The sequence below is a fragment of the Aulonocara sp. 'chitande type north' Nkhata Bay genome, linkage group LG9 (genome assembly GCF_057382095.1).
Source record: "Aulonocara sp. 'chitande type north' Nkhata Bay isolate Kocher_YH1m ecotype deep benthic linkage group LG9, A_spYH_male_GT1.1, whole genome shotgun sequence".
Taxonomy (NCBI): Eukaryota; Metazoa; Chordata; class Actinopteri; order Cichliformes; family Cichlidae; genus Aulonocara; species Aulonocara sp. 'chitande type north' Nkhata Bay.
In genome coordinates this window covers 30,557,924-30,572,717 of record NC_141352.1, presented here as the reverse complement: position 1 = coordinate 30,572,717, position 14,794 = coordinate 30,557,924, and the positions used below count along the sequence as shown (strand labels likewise).

Here is a 14,794-nt window from a genome sequence, read left to right as displayed (position 1 = left end):
GCACTAATCATGGCAGCACAAAAACAAGCTCTGAGCACAAGATCCATAGAGGCTGGGGTCTATCACACCAGGCAAGACCTCAGGTGCAGGCTGTGTAAAGATGCCCCAGAGACAATCCAGCACATAACAGCAGGGTGCAAGATGCTAGCAGGCAAGGCATACATGGAACGCCATAACCAAGTGGCCGGCATAGTGTACAGGAACATCTGTGCCGAGTATAACCTGGAAGTCCCGAGGTCAAAATGGGAGATGCCCCCAAGGGTGGTGGAGAATGACCGAGCTAAGATCCTGTGGGACTTCCAGATACAGACGGACAAAATGGTGGTGGCTAACCAACCGGACATAGTGGTGGTAGACAAACAGAAGAAGGCGGCCGCAGTGATCGATGTAGCGGTTCCGAATGACAGCAATATCAGGAAGAAGGAACACGAGAAGCTGGAGAAATACCAAGGGCTCAGAGAAGAGCTCGAGAGGATGTGGAGGGTGAAGGTAACAGTGGTCCCCGTGGTAATCGGAGCACTAGGTGCGGTGACTCCCAAGCTAGGCGAGTGGCTCCAGCAGATCCCGGGAATAACATCGGAGATCTCTGTCCAGAAGAGCGCAGTCCTGGGAACAGCTAAGATACTGCGCAGGACCCTCAAGCTCCCAGGCCTCTGGTAGAGGACCCGAGCTTGAAGGATAAACCGCCCGCAGGGGCGTGCTGGGTGGTTTTTTTTTTTTATATATATATATATTTTTTTTTTTTTCTCAAACCTTTATTTAAACATCAGTACAATACAAAACGGAATTAAACAGTACTACAATAATGGTGTTGTACTTACAAAAGAATTGTATGCATAGATAAACAAATACACGAACAGTATTCAGAAACAACAATATAAATATGCTAGGGGGAAAGTAACTGATCAAGCCAAAGAATAAAGTGATTGAAAGATCTTGCTTTTTTCACAAACACCAATAGTTTTTATAGCTTTTGGGTTAGTGGAGTTCTTAATTGAGTTAAGATTCTGTACAAGTTCAAAGGAGAATACATAAAAAGAGGGATGTCTTCCTAAACATTTGGACTTGTGAATATGAAATTTAGCCATTAAAAGTAACAAGTTAATCATATATCTGTTATCAAAGTGTAATTGTCTTTGGTTTTTGTGTAGACCAAACAAAACATATTTCCAAAACAGTACAAATCCTTTAAATATATTTTCTGAAATAAAAACACATAAACTCTGCTAAAAATCTTGTACAAGGTTACAAAACCAAAAAAGATGTATAGTAGATTCCTTGGAAGTTTTACAAAAGCTACAGCTTGTATCAATGTCTAATTTGAATTTGCTTTGAAGATAATCTTTAGAAGGATAAATTCTGTGTATTTATTTATAAGAAATATCTTTAATTTTGTTGGTAATTAAAAACTGATTAGGGAGTTTCCAAACTTCGTTCCACATAATACCATCTGACAGCTGGTTCAAGAAAAAAATGACATATGGTAGCGTGGTTATGGTACTCTGAAATAAAGCTCTAATCGATTTATTGCTGTTTTTAGATTGCTTAGAAAAGCAAATCTTGCCAACAAAAGTTTGTATGGGAGATGCCAACGGCCTGTGGAATGAAGTGATATTAGGTTGATTCTTAAACAGCATACAAACCCCTGATGGTATTGAGCCAAATACTTTGGTATAATCGTGACAATTTATAGCTAAATTGAAATGTAAACAAAATTCTTCATAGGAGAAAATCGTACCATTTGAATCAAATAATTGGTTGACTAAAATAATGTTATTCCTAAACCAACTATCTAAGAAGAGAGATTTTCTTTTAAATAAAACATCCTTGTTATTCCAGATATAATGACTGTGTGGACTAAAGTTATGCTTGTAAAGAAGAGTCCATGCTAAAAAAGCTTGACGATGAAAAGCAGAGATTTTTAAAGGGATTTTATCAATATCAAAATTACAAGTAAGGAAAAATTCAGTGCCACCTAACTTAGAAAACATGAACACAGGTATAGTATTCCAAATGGAAGTAGGATTAGTAATTAGATTCTTCAACCAATTTATTTTGAATGTGCTATTTAAAGTGTTAAAATCTAACACATTAAGTCCTCCATTGACATAGGAGTTCATAAGAACTGTTTTTCTAATGTAGTGTGTCCTATTTTTCCAGATAAAGTTGAAAAGTAACTTATCAACCTCTTTTATAAGTTTTTTATCAAGGTGCAATGCCAATGCAGCGTATGTAAGACGAGAGATGCCTTCTGCTTTAGTTATTAATATTCTGCCTTTTAACGACAAATCTCTTAAGAGCCTCTGATTAAATCTGTGTTTGAGTTTCTCTAGAATAGGATAAAAATTTTGAGTGATTCTACTTTCCTGATTTTTGGTTATTATGATACCTAAATAATCCTTTCTGTCATCGTTGTATTTTTACTCAGTTGTATATTGTATTTGTATTCTATTTTTATCTTATTGTATATTTATTTTATTTTATTCTACTGTATATAGTATTTTATTCTATTCTGTACAGTTGTGTACTGTATTTATTCTTATTGTATTCTAATTTTTGCCTCATAACTTTTGCACTGTCCACTTCCTGCTGTGACAAAACAAATTTCCCACGTGTGGGACTAATAAAGGTTATCTTATCTTATCTTATCTTAAATAACAAACTTCTTGTTTTGTTGGAATGTTACACAAAGCTGTTTTCGAACATTCTTTTATCGCCATAAGTTCACATTTAGGAATATTCAAGTACAATCCAGAAACTTTGGAAAATGTGGAGATTGTTTCAATAGCAATAGAGATTTGATTTTCATCTTTTAGGAATAATGTAGTGTCATCCGATCATTCAAATATATTGAATGTTGGCAAAGAGAGGAAGTGACGTAAGACTTGCGCATGCGGGGTACCGATCGGGTTTCCGGTACGGATCGGGTAGTGACAGGGCGGAACAAAGTAAGAATGTTCCACGAGAAGAGGTGTTTGCACAGAGAGCTGCTTTTTCATTCAAAGAGAATAAAGTAGTACCACCGTTTGGATCGATATCTGCATCGATCTGCCCACCCTTGTCTCCTGGATCGTAGCTGAGATCAGCGTGAACCACGTGGGTCTCTGCTCCCTGATCTGTTTCCTGTGTTTGGAAAGAGTTGCAGCTTCATCGCGGAGTTTCTCTCGGTTTGTGGGCTCATCTAAAGGTAAGCACCGAGCTAACTTTACTGTGAGTTCAGTTCATGTTGAGTTTAGCTCCTGAATGAGGTCTTCTGCTGCTCTCCTCGGTGTCTGTTCACAGTTTATTGTGAACACGTTGAGAGAAGAGCGAGAGAGTGTTTGGAGAAAAACACCAACTAATCATTAGCTCAGCATGCTGGGAGAAGTTGGAGCAGAAAAGTCTTTTCATTGTCCCTGCAGCTGTTTTTCTGCCTGCACCAAACCTCTACAGCCTCATTTCTATTTGAAGTGATAACAGGAAATGGATGAGAGCGATCTGCTGCAGTATCAGGGTCACAATAAACTTTATTGTCCAGCTGCTGTGGATGAACACATGAGAGGAAGTGAACTCCTACAAAGTCTCATTTTAATGAGTGTGGCTGCTGTAAAGTGATGCACAGGAAGATGTTAACAAAACCTAATGAAACAGAGATGAAAGTAAACAGTGTTCATATTTGAAAGCACAGAGAATAAAATATATTGTGGTGGTTAATGTGCAGCTCCTGGTGATTTGGTGAAATCATGTTTTTAATCATGTTGTGGATTGAATTTTTTTTTTTTTTTTTTTATCTACAGAAGTTTTTCCCACCTGTGATCGTTCAGATTGATTTGTTGGGTTGACTTGAATCATATGAAGGTTTAAAGCTGCACTTCCCCCAAAAAGAATAAAGTATAATCGTGACAAATGTAATAATGTCTTCCTGTGTCAAACACAGCTGCAGTCAAAGCAGGAAGGAAAGCACTGAAACCACTGATCAAAGCTCATTAATCAAAGGCCGCTGATCAATGGCAATGAGTACCATTCACAGAGAGTTGGGGAGTCGCTGCAATCACAGCATTTGATCAATGAGCTTTGATCAGTGGTCGTTGGGGAATGGTGGAGGTGGTGGGACTGGGGGGCTGAAGGAGTTGAAAGTGTGGGGTGGGGGAGTAACAGGTCTGTCCCTGTTTGTGGAAACCACAGGAGGAGCTGTTCAGGCTGTTGCTGGGTGTGAATTGTTGATGGAGTCTTTAAACTTGTAGTTGCTGTTTTCCAGACTGAAGCAGAGTCGTTAGCTGAAAACTGGTTTTAGAGGTTCATTCAGGACACCTTCTCAGGCTCTTACAGCCTTACCTGTATCATAACAAAGTGTATAAACCCCAATCCACCTTTAACATGGTCCTTCTCCCAAACCTTCAAATAGGACTTTCTGGCCCTGCCATAGTAAAGGGCTGCTTAGAATATTAGAGCCAATGTCACAAAGTTCCTCCTGAAGTATAAGTGAGTGAGAGAGTTTCCTCACTTTGCAGCACAACACGTCTCACAAGATTTCTACAAGCAATCAGAGTGAAATTTGTACTTTGTGTTGTCAGATGAACATATGAGACACTTTGACTCTTCAGTGCAGTGTGGAGCCTAACAAAGATCTGTTTTGTGTCCCAGCTGATCAGCAGGAGGAGAAGAGTCTGACGGAGCAGCAGAGGAACATTTTCAGCCATCTGGACTCAGCTGAGTCACTACAGAGGAAACAATGAGCTCAACACAGGAGGTGAGGAAAATATCACAGTTTCACCAAATAATCAGTCACGTCTAAAACTCTCATCCTCCCAACCGGTTATATCACTGTGTTGTATATTATTATATATACAATCACTTCACTAAATATTCTGCATCAGATTGTTTTGCAGCATCTTTCAGTTTACGAAAAAACATAATGTCACATGTACAGACCCAATATCTGATTTCAAGACATGAAGACTTACATGTAAGCTTTACATTTCCAGTTTATTAACCCTTTAAAGCCGGTCAGAGCGGGCACGCTCCGTTTTGTGTAACTGTTTTTAAATCCCGGTAGCACTGCAACCACGTAAGCTAGCGCACTACTTTTTGAAAACCGGAGGAGTTGTACTTACATCTTATGCCATCAGCTTGTCCTAACTCCCAGTTTCCTTCCACATAAAGCTTTGCAAAACCTGCATAGAAAGCACTTGCAGCAACAAAGACATAATATTCCAGAAACACGCTTTGCCGATCCGGTCAGCTGTTCGTAACACTTCATACTCCATCAGCGCGAACTATCGCATGTCCTCCATGTCCTGCCCGAAACCGGAAGTGATGTCGTTTTGCGGAAATGTAGCCTTTTACCATCAGGGCCTTGTGAGCCTATACTGCTGTTTTTAAAAGTTATATTTGACTTCATGACTTTCTGTGTCGTTTCTGGGATGCTTCGGACTCATATTGCACTGCTGGAAATAGTTTGTTTTAATTTTTGCAATTTGCATTATAATATTTATTTATTTTTTCCTGCAGTATATAAAAATTGGTGTATTTCAAAAATAAAACTATGAAGACACTTTTCCGGCACTGGGCTGTAATTCGTGGCTGTGGCATGCTGGCTAACGTGGTTTTAACTTGGCTGTGTGAACAAATGGAGAAACTATGATTCCCCTTTTAACCATACGATTCAGCATCTGGAATTTGTACCATCTGGTGCTGTCACACATTCATTCTCAGATTCTTCACCACTTAAATTGGCATTAGTCAATGCAAGGTCCGTGGTGAACAAGACTTTCATATACCGTGACTTGGTTGTTTCTCATGGCTTGGACTTTCTCTTTATTACTCGAACTTGGCTACCTACTGATGATCTAGCTGCTTTTGTGGAACTGACTCCTGAAAACTGTAACTTCCTCAACACACCTAGGACCTGCTGGTCGTGGAGGCAGCCTGGCAACAGTTTTCAGAGATCACTTTAAATGTAGAATGCTACCCAGAAGTGTCTACACCAGTTTTGAACTGCAACTGCTGGATCTGTCCTCTCCTGTACTCTGTGCTCTAGCTTATAGGCCTCCTCACCTTAACAAAGACTTCATTAAGGAATTTTCGGATTTTCTATCCAACCACTGATAGGCTTCTAATCCTTGGCGACTTCAATATCCATATGTGTTGCCCCTCTAAACCTTTGGTTAGGGAGTTTTTACAACTCTTGGACTCATTTAACCTGACCCAGTCTGTCAACGGCCCTACACACAAGCAGGGCCACACTCTTGACCTCATCTTGTCATCTGGGCTCTCAGTGATTGGCGTTGAAGTGATTGATGTGTGTCCGTCTGACCATAATTTCATTTTGTTTAATATTCCAATTCCTCACTCATCCCCCAAACAAACTCAGGCCCCCTCTCTTATACTCCCTATAACACCTGAAACTGCTCCCCAATTCTCAGCTGCCTTCGCTGCATCTCCTTTAGCCACCTTTGATGAAAGTTCTCCTCATAGCAATAATCCTGATGAGCTTCTTGCATGTTTTAATTGTGCTTGTACCAACATAATGGACTCAATTGCTCCTTTAAAAAGTAGACGGCAAAAATTTTAAACTCAGCCTTGGCTAAATAAGGTCACTCGTGCCGTCAGGCAGGAATGCAGGAAAGCAGAACGAAAATGGAAGAAAGATAAGCTCCACGTTTCTTATCAAGTGTTTAGAGATTGCTTAAATAACTATCAGCGCACCATCAAGGTAGAAAGAGCAAATTATTTCTCCATGATCATTAACAAGAAGTCTGGTAATCCTAAAGTTCTATTCAATACAATCAACTCTGTCTTGCATCCCACCACATCAATCATATCTGAGACTGCCCCACACACGTCTGAGGATTTTCAAAAATTCTTTACTGAAAAAATTAATGATATCTGAGCACATATCCCGCTCCCATCCCAAGACCCCTCTGAACCACATACATGTTCATTCCTTTTTTCAGAATTTAAACCGGTTTCATTATCCCATCTCACTGATATAATAATGCACATGAAACCAACTACGTGCCCCTTGGATATGTTACCTACACCATTTCTCAGAGATGTGCTGAAGACAGTCGGCTCAGTTTGTTCCACGACTGCATTTCAATTATTTGATGGTCTCATTGGTCTTTTCTATCTATTTTGATGAATAAAAGCTTGCCTTGTAGCTTGCCTCCACCAGTGTGTGAATGTGAGAGTGAATGAATAGGGCATTGTAAAGAACTTTGGGTGCCTCAAAAAGCGCTATATAAATCCAATCCATAAAAATAATACAGTAAAATAATATAATAAAATAATACGATAAGCCTTTATTATATCCCTTATATTTTCAAATATAAAGGAAATAAAGGAAATTATAATGATTGTTCAGGTTCAGTTTGTTCCACGACTGCATTTCACTCACTGCCTCTGTTTGTATCTCTGTCACTGCAGGACCAACATGGAGCGAGAAGTCAGCGCTCTCAGGAGGCCGACAAACCTCACAGAAGAAAGGGAGAGAAAACATACACTTGTGACGAGTGTGGGATGGGTTTTGCTGTGAAGGGTTCACTAAAACGTCATCAGGTCATCCACACTGGAGAGAGACCGTTCAGCTGTGAGTTGTGTGGAAAGACTTTTTCTTGGAAGGATGTTCTAAAAAAACACCAACTCATCCACAGTGGAGTTAAAGCGTACAGCTGTGATCAGTGTGGCAGAGCTTTTACTCAAAGTAGCCAACTACAGAAGCATCTAGTTACCCACTCTGGAATTAAGGCATACAGCTGTGACATTTGTGGAAAAACTTTTCGCCACATAGACAGCCGGAATACACACCTACACATTCACACCAGACATGTTGTGTACTGCTGTGATCAGTGTGATAAACAGTTTATAACAGGCACAGATTTACAACAACACATGTTTACCCACACTGAGGAGAGACCTTATAAATGTGACCTGTGTGAGAAGACTTTTAAATCTCCACGTTACCTGAGACGACACCAACAGATCCACACCAGAAAGAGACTCTACAAGTGCAGTTACTGTGAGGTATGTATTTATATTGTTATCTTGTCATTTTAGCCTGACTGTTTGGAACAACTCTGCTCATTAAACTGCGTTAGCGGCACGGTGGCACGGTGGTTAGCACTGTTGCCGCACAGCAAGAAGGTCCTAAGTTCAATTCCACCATCAGTCTTTCTGTGTGGAGTTGGCATGTTCTCCCCGTGTTTGCGTGGGTTCCCTCCGGGTACTCCGGCTTCCTCCCACCGTCCAAAGACATGCAGTTTGTGGGGATAGGTTAATTGGAAAATCCAAATTGTCACTAGGTGTGAATGAATGGTTGTCTGTCCTTGTGTGTTGGCCCTGTGACAGACTGGCGACCTGTCCAGGGTGTACCCTGCCTTTCGCCCTACGACAGCTGGGATTGGCTCCAGCGCCCCCCGCGACCCTGAAAAGGAAAAGCGGTAGTGAATGAATGGATGGATGGATGGATGGAAAAGCAGCTCTGAGTGATTCAGATTTTCATTTCAGTTATGGTTTTTGTTTACACGATCATGAAAAACTAAAAGTGGTGAAAATTGATATGATGGTGTTATTTAATGTTCAGGCAGTTTCCTGGTATATCATGATATTGTTATTATTTCAGCATAAATGGCCTTTTGGGCATTTTGGGCAGGGATAGCTCAGTAGGTAGAGTGGTGGCCCCATGATCGGAAGGTCGGGGGTTCGATTCCCCTGAACAGCTACCCTGAGGTACCCCTGAGCAAGGTACCGTCCCTACACACTGCTCCCCGGGCGCCCAATGGCTGCCCACTGCTTCACTGAGTGAATGGGTTAAATGCAGAGAGGGATTTTCCCCACGGGGACTAAATAAAGTACACTTTCTTTCTTTCTTTTCTTTCTTCTTTCTTTACAGCGGCTCGTTCCTCTGTCAGGTGTACATGGAATAAAATAAAACACAAATGAAAATAAGCACAAAACCAAACATTCTGTAATCTTCTCTTATGGTTAACAAAGTTGTATCATTACGTAATGGTATTGTATTATTGTAGCAGTAGTATCATTGCTTATTTATAGCTTTAGTGCTTTTAGACATTAGTGTTAAAATACTTATTTAATATTATAATTGCAGTGTCATGGGGGTAGCAGTGTTTGTCTTGTGTCCCAGTCAGCTGAGTGTTATAACTGCACAGTTACAGTGTTATTAATGCAGTATTAAATGAGTATTACTGCAGTTAGTAGTTTAGCACTGCGTTGGTACCCTGTAAATATTAGCATAGTAGTACTTTAGTGTAACTCAGATGTTACTGTAACATGAAATAAGTATTACTGTAGTATTATGATGGTAGTATTGTAGTTATTGCAGCCCAGTAAACTGAGTGTGTTAACTGAAACAGTCAAATGTAATTGGACGTCTGCAGAGATGCTCTTTATTTCAGGCGACGTTCAGGATAAAAATGTTGAAGGACTGACTTACACTGTCTTTGTGTCTTTGTTTAGAAGCAGAGCGACACAGATGGATCCAGTTCTCAACCCTGTCATCACTGTGGTGGTGGGGAAGAGTTTCGTTGTGATCTTTGTGGAATAACTTTCAGTCGAAAACACACCCTAAAAGTACATCAACGTAAACACACTGGAGACAAACTGAAATATTGCAAAGAATGTGGGAAAAGCTTCACCACATCAGGTAGATTAAAAGAACATGAACTCATTCACAGTGAGGTTACAAAGCACCTCTGTGATCAGTGTGGGTCATCCTTCACCACTGCAATCAACCTTAAAAGACATGAACGAGTCCACACAGGAGAGAAACCATACAAGTGCAGACACTGTGACAAAAGCTTTTTACAATCAGGTAATCGTAACAATCATGAACGTACACACTTGGAAGGAAACTACAGCTGTGACCAGTGTGACAAGAGCTTCAGGAATCTCAGTTCATACTCCAAACACAAACGATCCCACGTTACTAATAAACTGTTTCACTGTTACCAATGTGCCAAAACATTCACCTCATTGTCTGCTCTGTGCAAACATCAGCGTGATCACTCAGGGCTGAAATCACTCCCATCACTGGATCACAGTGAATCTAAAGAGACAGAAAGATCCTCTTCCGGTTTCAGGGTCAGACATAAAACCCTTGAGATCAGGCTCCACAGAGTTCAGCTGTGAATGAACATGTTCCTCTTGTGTACTGAGAAAAATTAAACAGGTGATGAGCAGTGTTGGGACTAACGCGTTATTAAGTAACGCGTTACAGTAACTACGTTATTATTGTGGTAACGAGCACAGTAACTAGTTATTATGCCAAAACCAGGAACGCGTTACTCGTTACTGGGATTTAGATAGGGTCGTTATTCGTTACTTCGTGTGGTGGCTATCGCGGAGCTTCTACAGATTCAATAACATTAGCAAGTGGTGGAAGCCAGCAGGTGGATGAAGGAAAAGGGAGGCAAGAGGAGAGACCCGAAGCGGCCGCTGGTCCGAGAGTGTCAGGTGAACTGAACTTCAGGTAAGAAGTTATGACCTGCAGTCCATCTGGGTCAGATATGAACCAAGTTTAGTTGGAGTTTATTTTCGTTATGCTGACTTTTTCGTACTGCGTGCTAGCTAGCATGACGGAGTTTCTATACAGCTGGGTGGGTGCTATGTTACTGATGTTGAACTTTATTTTGTTCATAAGGTTAATTATTAGAGTTGCCAACCGTCCCGTAAAAAACGGAATCGTCTCGTATTCAGAGAAAATATTACGCGTTTCGTATTTAGGTGAAAAGAAACACAGTTTGTCCCGGACTTCAGCTACAATGAAAAAGACACAAAGCTGGAGTTACTGTGTGTTTGCTGCACAGCTGCCTCTTCTTCTCTCCTGTTTCTGCTTCAATCGTGAAAGTGATGATCAGCTGATCGGCTTTTCTCTCTTGTTTGTTTATCGCCCACTTTGCGCCAGAAAGAGGAAACCAGCGGATGTCGCGCTAAACAACAGCAGCACGTTCAAGCTTGATCAGCTGTTGTTAGAATTTATTTAATATTAATTTCTAGTATCAGCTGATGTTTGCTGGAGCCACAGCTGTAAATCTGCTGGTCATGATATCGGTTTGGTTATGTGGTGAGTGGGAAACATGAAGATGAAACAAGGAGATGTCCTTACTGAATCAGAGCTGAACAGGTGATGGAGAAACAGGTTTGCCTTTTAGGTGACATAAATGAGTTGAAGGGAAGTTATGAACTGTTTCTGAGAGACAAATAACACCAGGATCCTTTTCTAAGTAGCTGACAGCTGGTAACTGTGCAGGGGCGGGTCTAGCAAAGTGTTGCCAGGGGTCCATGTAGGGCATTAAAAGGGAGAGGGGGGCACAAGGAAATACTTTCTTATTCTCATTTAAAATGTCTCACTTTTAAAAAAATAATTATCTGAGTCTTACAACAAACAATTGATAGATTGATACATATATACCATCAGAACAGTGTACATCACTGTCACAACAGCATTTATTTTCATTCAAAGGCTTTATGGTTTTTCCTATAATGGTGGGCCGGTCTCTAGTCAAAATGCCCGGGACGATTTTTTTGTCCCAGTCCAGCTCTGTATGCAGCTCATCTGCAGTCTGTTGTTACCTACATCTTCCTATTCAGAAGGCAGAATTTCCGAGTTCTGAGTACAATCGAAAGCACCACGACTGCAGTTTTTGTGTTGGATGTAAAAAGCGAGGATAGAATGGCTAGGATAGAATCAGGCGTGGGATTTCTCTCGTGGAAATGTGCACATTATTTTTTCCTTTCTACAGGGAGTGCAGAATTATTAGGCAAATGAGTATTTTGCCCACATCATCCTCTTCATGCATGTTGTCTTACTCCAAGCTGTATAGGCTCGAAAGCCTACTACCAATTAAGCATATTAGGTGATGTGCATCTCTTTAATGAGAAGGGATGTGGTCTAATGACATCAACACCCTATATCAGGTGTGCATAATTATTAGGCAACATCCTTTCCTTTGGCAAAATGGGTCAAAAGAAGGACTTGACAGGCTCAGAAAAGTCAAAAATAGTGAGATATCTTGCAGAGGGATGCAGCAGTCTCAAAATTGCAAAGCTTCTGAAGCGTGATCATCGAACAATCAAGTGTTTCATTCAAAATAGTCAACAGCGTCGCAAGAAGCGTGTGGAAAAACCAAGGCGCAAAATAACTGCCCATGAACTGAGAAAAGTCAAGCGTGCAGCTGCCAAGATGCCACTTGCCACCAGTTTGGCCATATTTCAGAGCTGCAACATCACTGGAGTGCCCAAAAGCACAAGGTGTGCAATACTCAGAGACATGGCCAAGGTAAGAAAGGCTGAAAGACGACCACCACTGAACAAGACACACAAGCTGAAACGTCAAGACTGGGCCAAGAAATATCTCAAGACTGATTTTTCTAAGGTTTTATGGACGGATGAAATGAGAGTGAGTCTTGATGGGCCAGATGGATGGGCGCGTGGCTGGATTGGTAAAGGGCAGAGAGCTCCAGTCCGACTCAGACGCCAGCAAGGTGGAGGTGGAGTACTGGTTTGGGCTGGTATCATCAAAGATGAGCTTGTGAGGCCTTTTCGGGTTGAGGATGGAGTCAAGCTCAACTCCCAGTCCTACTGCCAGTTTCTGGAAGACACCTTCTTCAAGCAGTGGTACAGGAAGAAGTCTGCATCCTTCAAGAAAAACATGATTTTCATGCAGGACAATGCTCCATCACACGCGTCCAAGTACCCCACAGCGTGGCTGGCAAGAAAGGGTATAAAAGAAGAAAAACTAATGACATGGCCACCTTGTTCACCTGATCTGGACCCCATTGAGAACCTGTGGTCCATCATCAAATGTGAGATTTACAAGGAGGGAAAACAGTACACCTCTCTGAACAGTGTCTGGGAGGCTGTGGTTGCTGCTGCACGCAATGTTGATGGTGAACAGCTCAAAACACTGACAGAATCCATGGATGGCAGGCTTTTGAGTGTCCTTGCAAAGAAAGGTGGCTATATTGGTCGGTGATTTGTTTTTGTTTTGTTTTTGAATGTCAGAAATGTATATTTGTGAATGTGGAGATGTTATATTGGTGTCACTGGTAAAAATAAATAATTGAAATAGGTATATATTTGATTTTTGTTAAGTTGCCTAATAATTATGCACAGTAATAGTCACCTGCACACACAGATATCCCCCTAAAATAGCTAAAACTAAAAACAAACTAAAAACTACTTCCAAAAACATTCAGCTTTGATATTAATGAGTTTTTTGGGTTCATTGAGAACATGGTTGTTGTTCAATAATAAAATTATTCCTCAAAAATTGCCTAATAATTCTGCACTCCCTGTATTGGTAGGTGGCACAGTGCACTTGTGGCAAGTAAGCAAGACTGGCACTCTTGCTGGGTATCCAGTTACGGAAGCAACACATTAACAAGAGAATTCTGAGTAAAACCAAAGTTACTTTCCCTAGTAACTAGTTACTCTGAAAGTAACGAGTAACTTGAAGTAACTGAGTTACTTTTGATAGAAGTAACTAGTAATGTAACTAAGTTACTAATTTAAAGTAACTTACCAAGCACTGGTGATGAGTAAGATAAACATGTTAAACTGTGTTATAGACAGGGATGCACCTAGCTGCTACTCAGGTGTGCATGTGCATGTGCCTTTGCGTACTTGACCATCTCATTCAACCTGACAGGTGTTCCTACAGCTTCGGAGCCAGAGCTCAAGAAAAAACTTCTTTCGAAAAGGTGGCTTGAAGCTAACAATGAGTGCACTGAAATGTGGTGCAAGTCATTGCTAATAAACAAGCTAGCTGAGAAGAAATGTCCACATTTATATTCTGAGGATATTATTATTGTGGTGGCTAGGAGTAAATGTCAGACATGCATATCATTCACGTGAAGGGGGCACAGATTGTGCAGAGCATCACACCATCAGCGGGGAGTTAGGAGCCAAATTGCAGTCTGCCGAATTTTGGGGGATGCTTTCCGATGGATCTGTGGACATCATTTACATTGTGTCTGTGTCCAGCAATGGAGAGTTTACCTCTGACTCTCTTGGACTGATTGAACTGGGTGCTGACCGCACCGCACAGGGATGGACTTGTGAGACTTCTTGAGGACACAGGCTTGGATGACTGGACAACAAAGTTGGTCGCTGCGTGCACAAACGAGGCTGCTGTCAACGTGGGTGTGTCCAATGCATTGTGCCAAAACTCCGGCAACTTGCTACAGTTGGAGACTTGAAAAATAAAAAAATAAAGCTTTTTGTTTGCTATCGACATTAGTTTACTATCCGCCCTGTTGCGGTATCAGACGGTCCATCTCACTGTGTTCCTGCGAGTGTTTATCTTCCAGCCTTCTGAAGATAAACCAGTCCTTCAGCATTAGGGGCATAGTGTCTTATAACGACCATATAAATCCTCAGATACAGTGGTGTAAAGTTTTAGGTATTTGTGCCACATCCCAAGCCATTTGCATTTCATGTGATAGGTTTTTTTGTTTTTTTAAGAGGTAGTCCGATTTCAGTTCAGAACTTATTTTGTTACTGTTGGGTTCATCAACACAGTTTGCACTACTGGAGGTATGGATATTTCTGTGTTGCTGTAGATCTTGTATGAGCAGCCGCTTCTGTGAAGAGCCGGAGGATTTTCAGCCGAGTCCGCTGGAGGATTCATGGGACGGCTCGTCTCCTCCCTCTTCCAGGAGAAAGCAGCATTCACACCGCTGTCGCTCCACGGCAGCTGAGCAGACAACTTTTGTGAGTGAAAATGACTGTTTGCCACATTCTTCACATTCTGGTACCAGACCAACTACCATTTCATCTATGGTTAGTCACGCTC

The 14,794-nt window shown here is 41.2% G+C and overlaps 1 protein-coding gene across 1 annotated transcript in view; it reads left to right on the top strand.

Moving 5' to 3' along the window:
* The window catches only part of LOC147322406 (uncharacterized), a 32,001-nt gene extending 19,828 nt beyond the window's left edge, over positions 1-12,173 (top strand). The window contains exons 4-5 of the mRNA XM_086306918.1: positions 7,408-8,004; positions 9,457-12,173. Of these exons, the coding sequence (XP_086163044.1) occupies positions 7,408-8,004; positions 9,457-10,128 (1,269 nt within the window). The 3' untranslated portion in view covers positions 10,129-12,173. The remainder of the gene's footprint in view (positions 1-7,407; positions 8,005-9,456) is intronic.
* Positions 12,174-14,794: the final 2,621 nt, after the last annotated feature.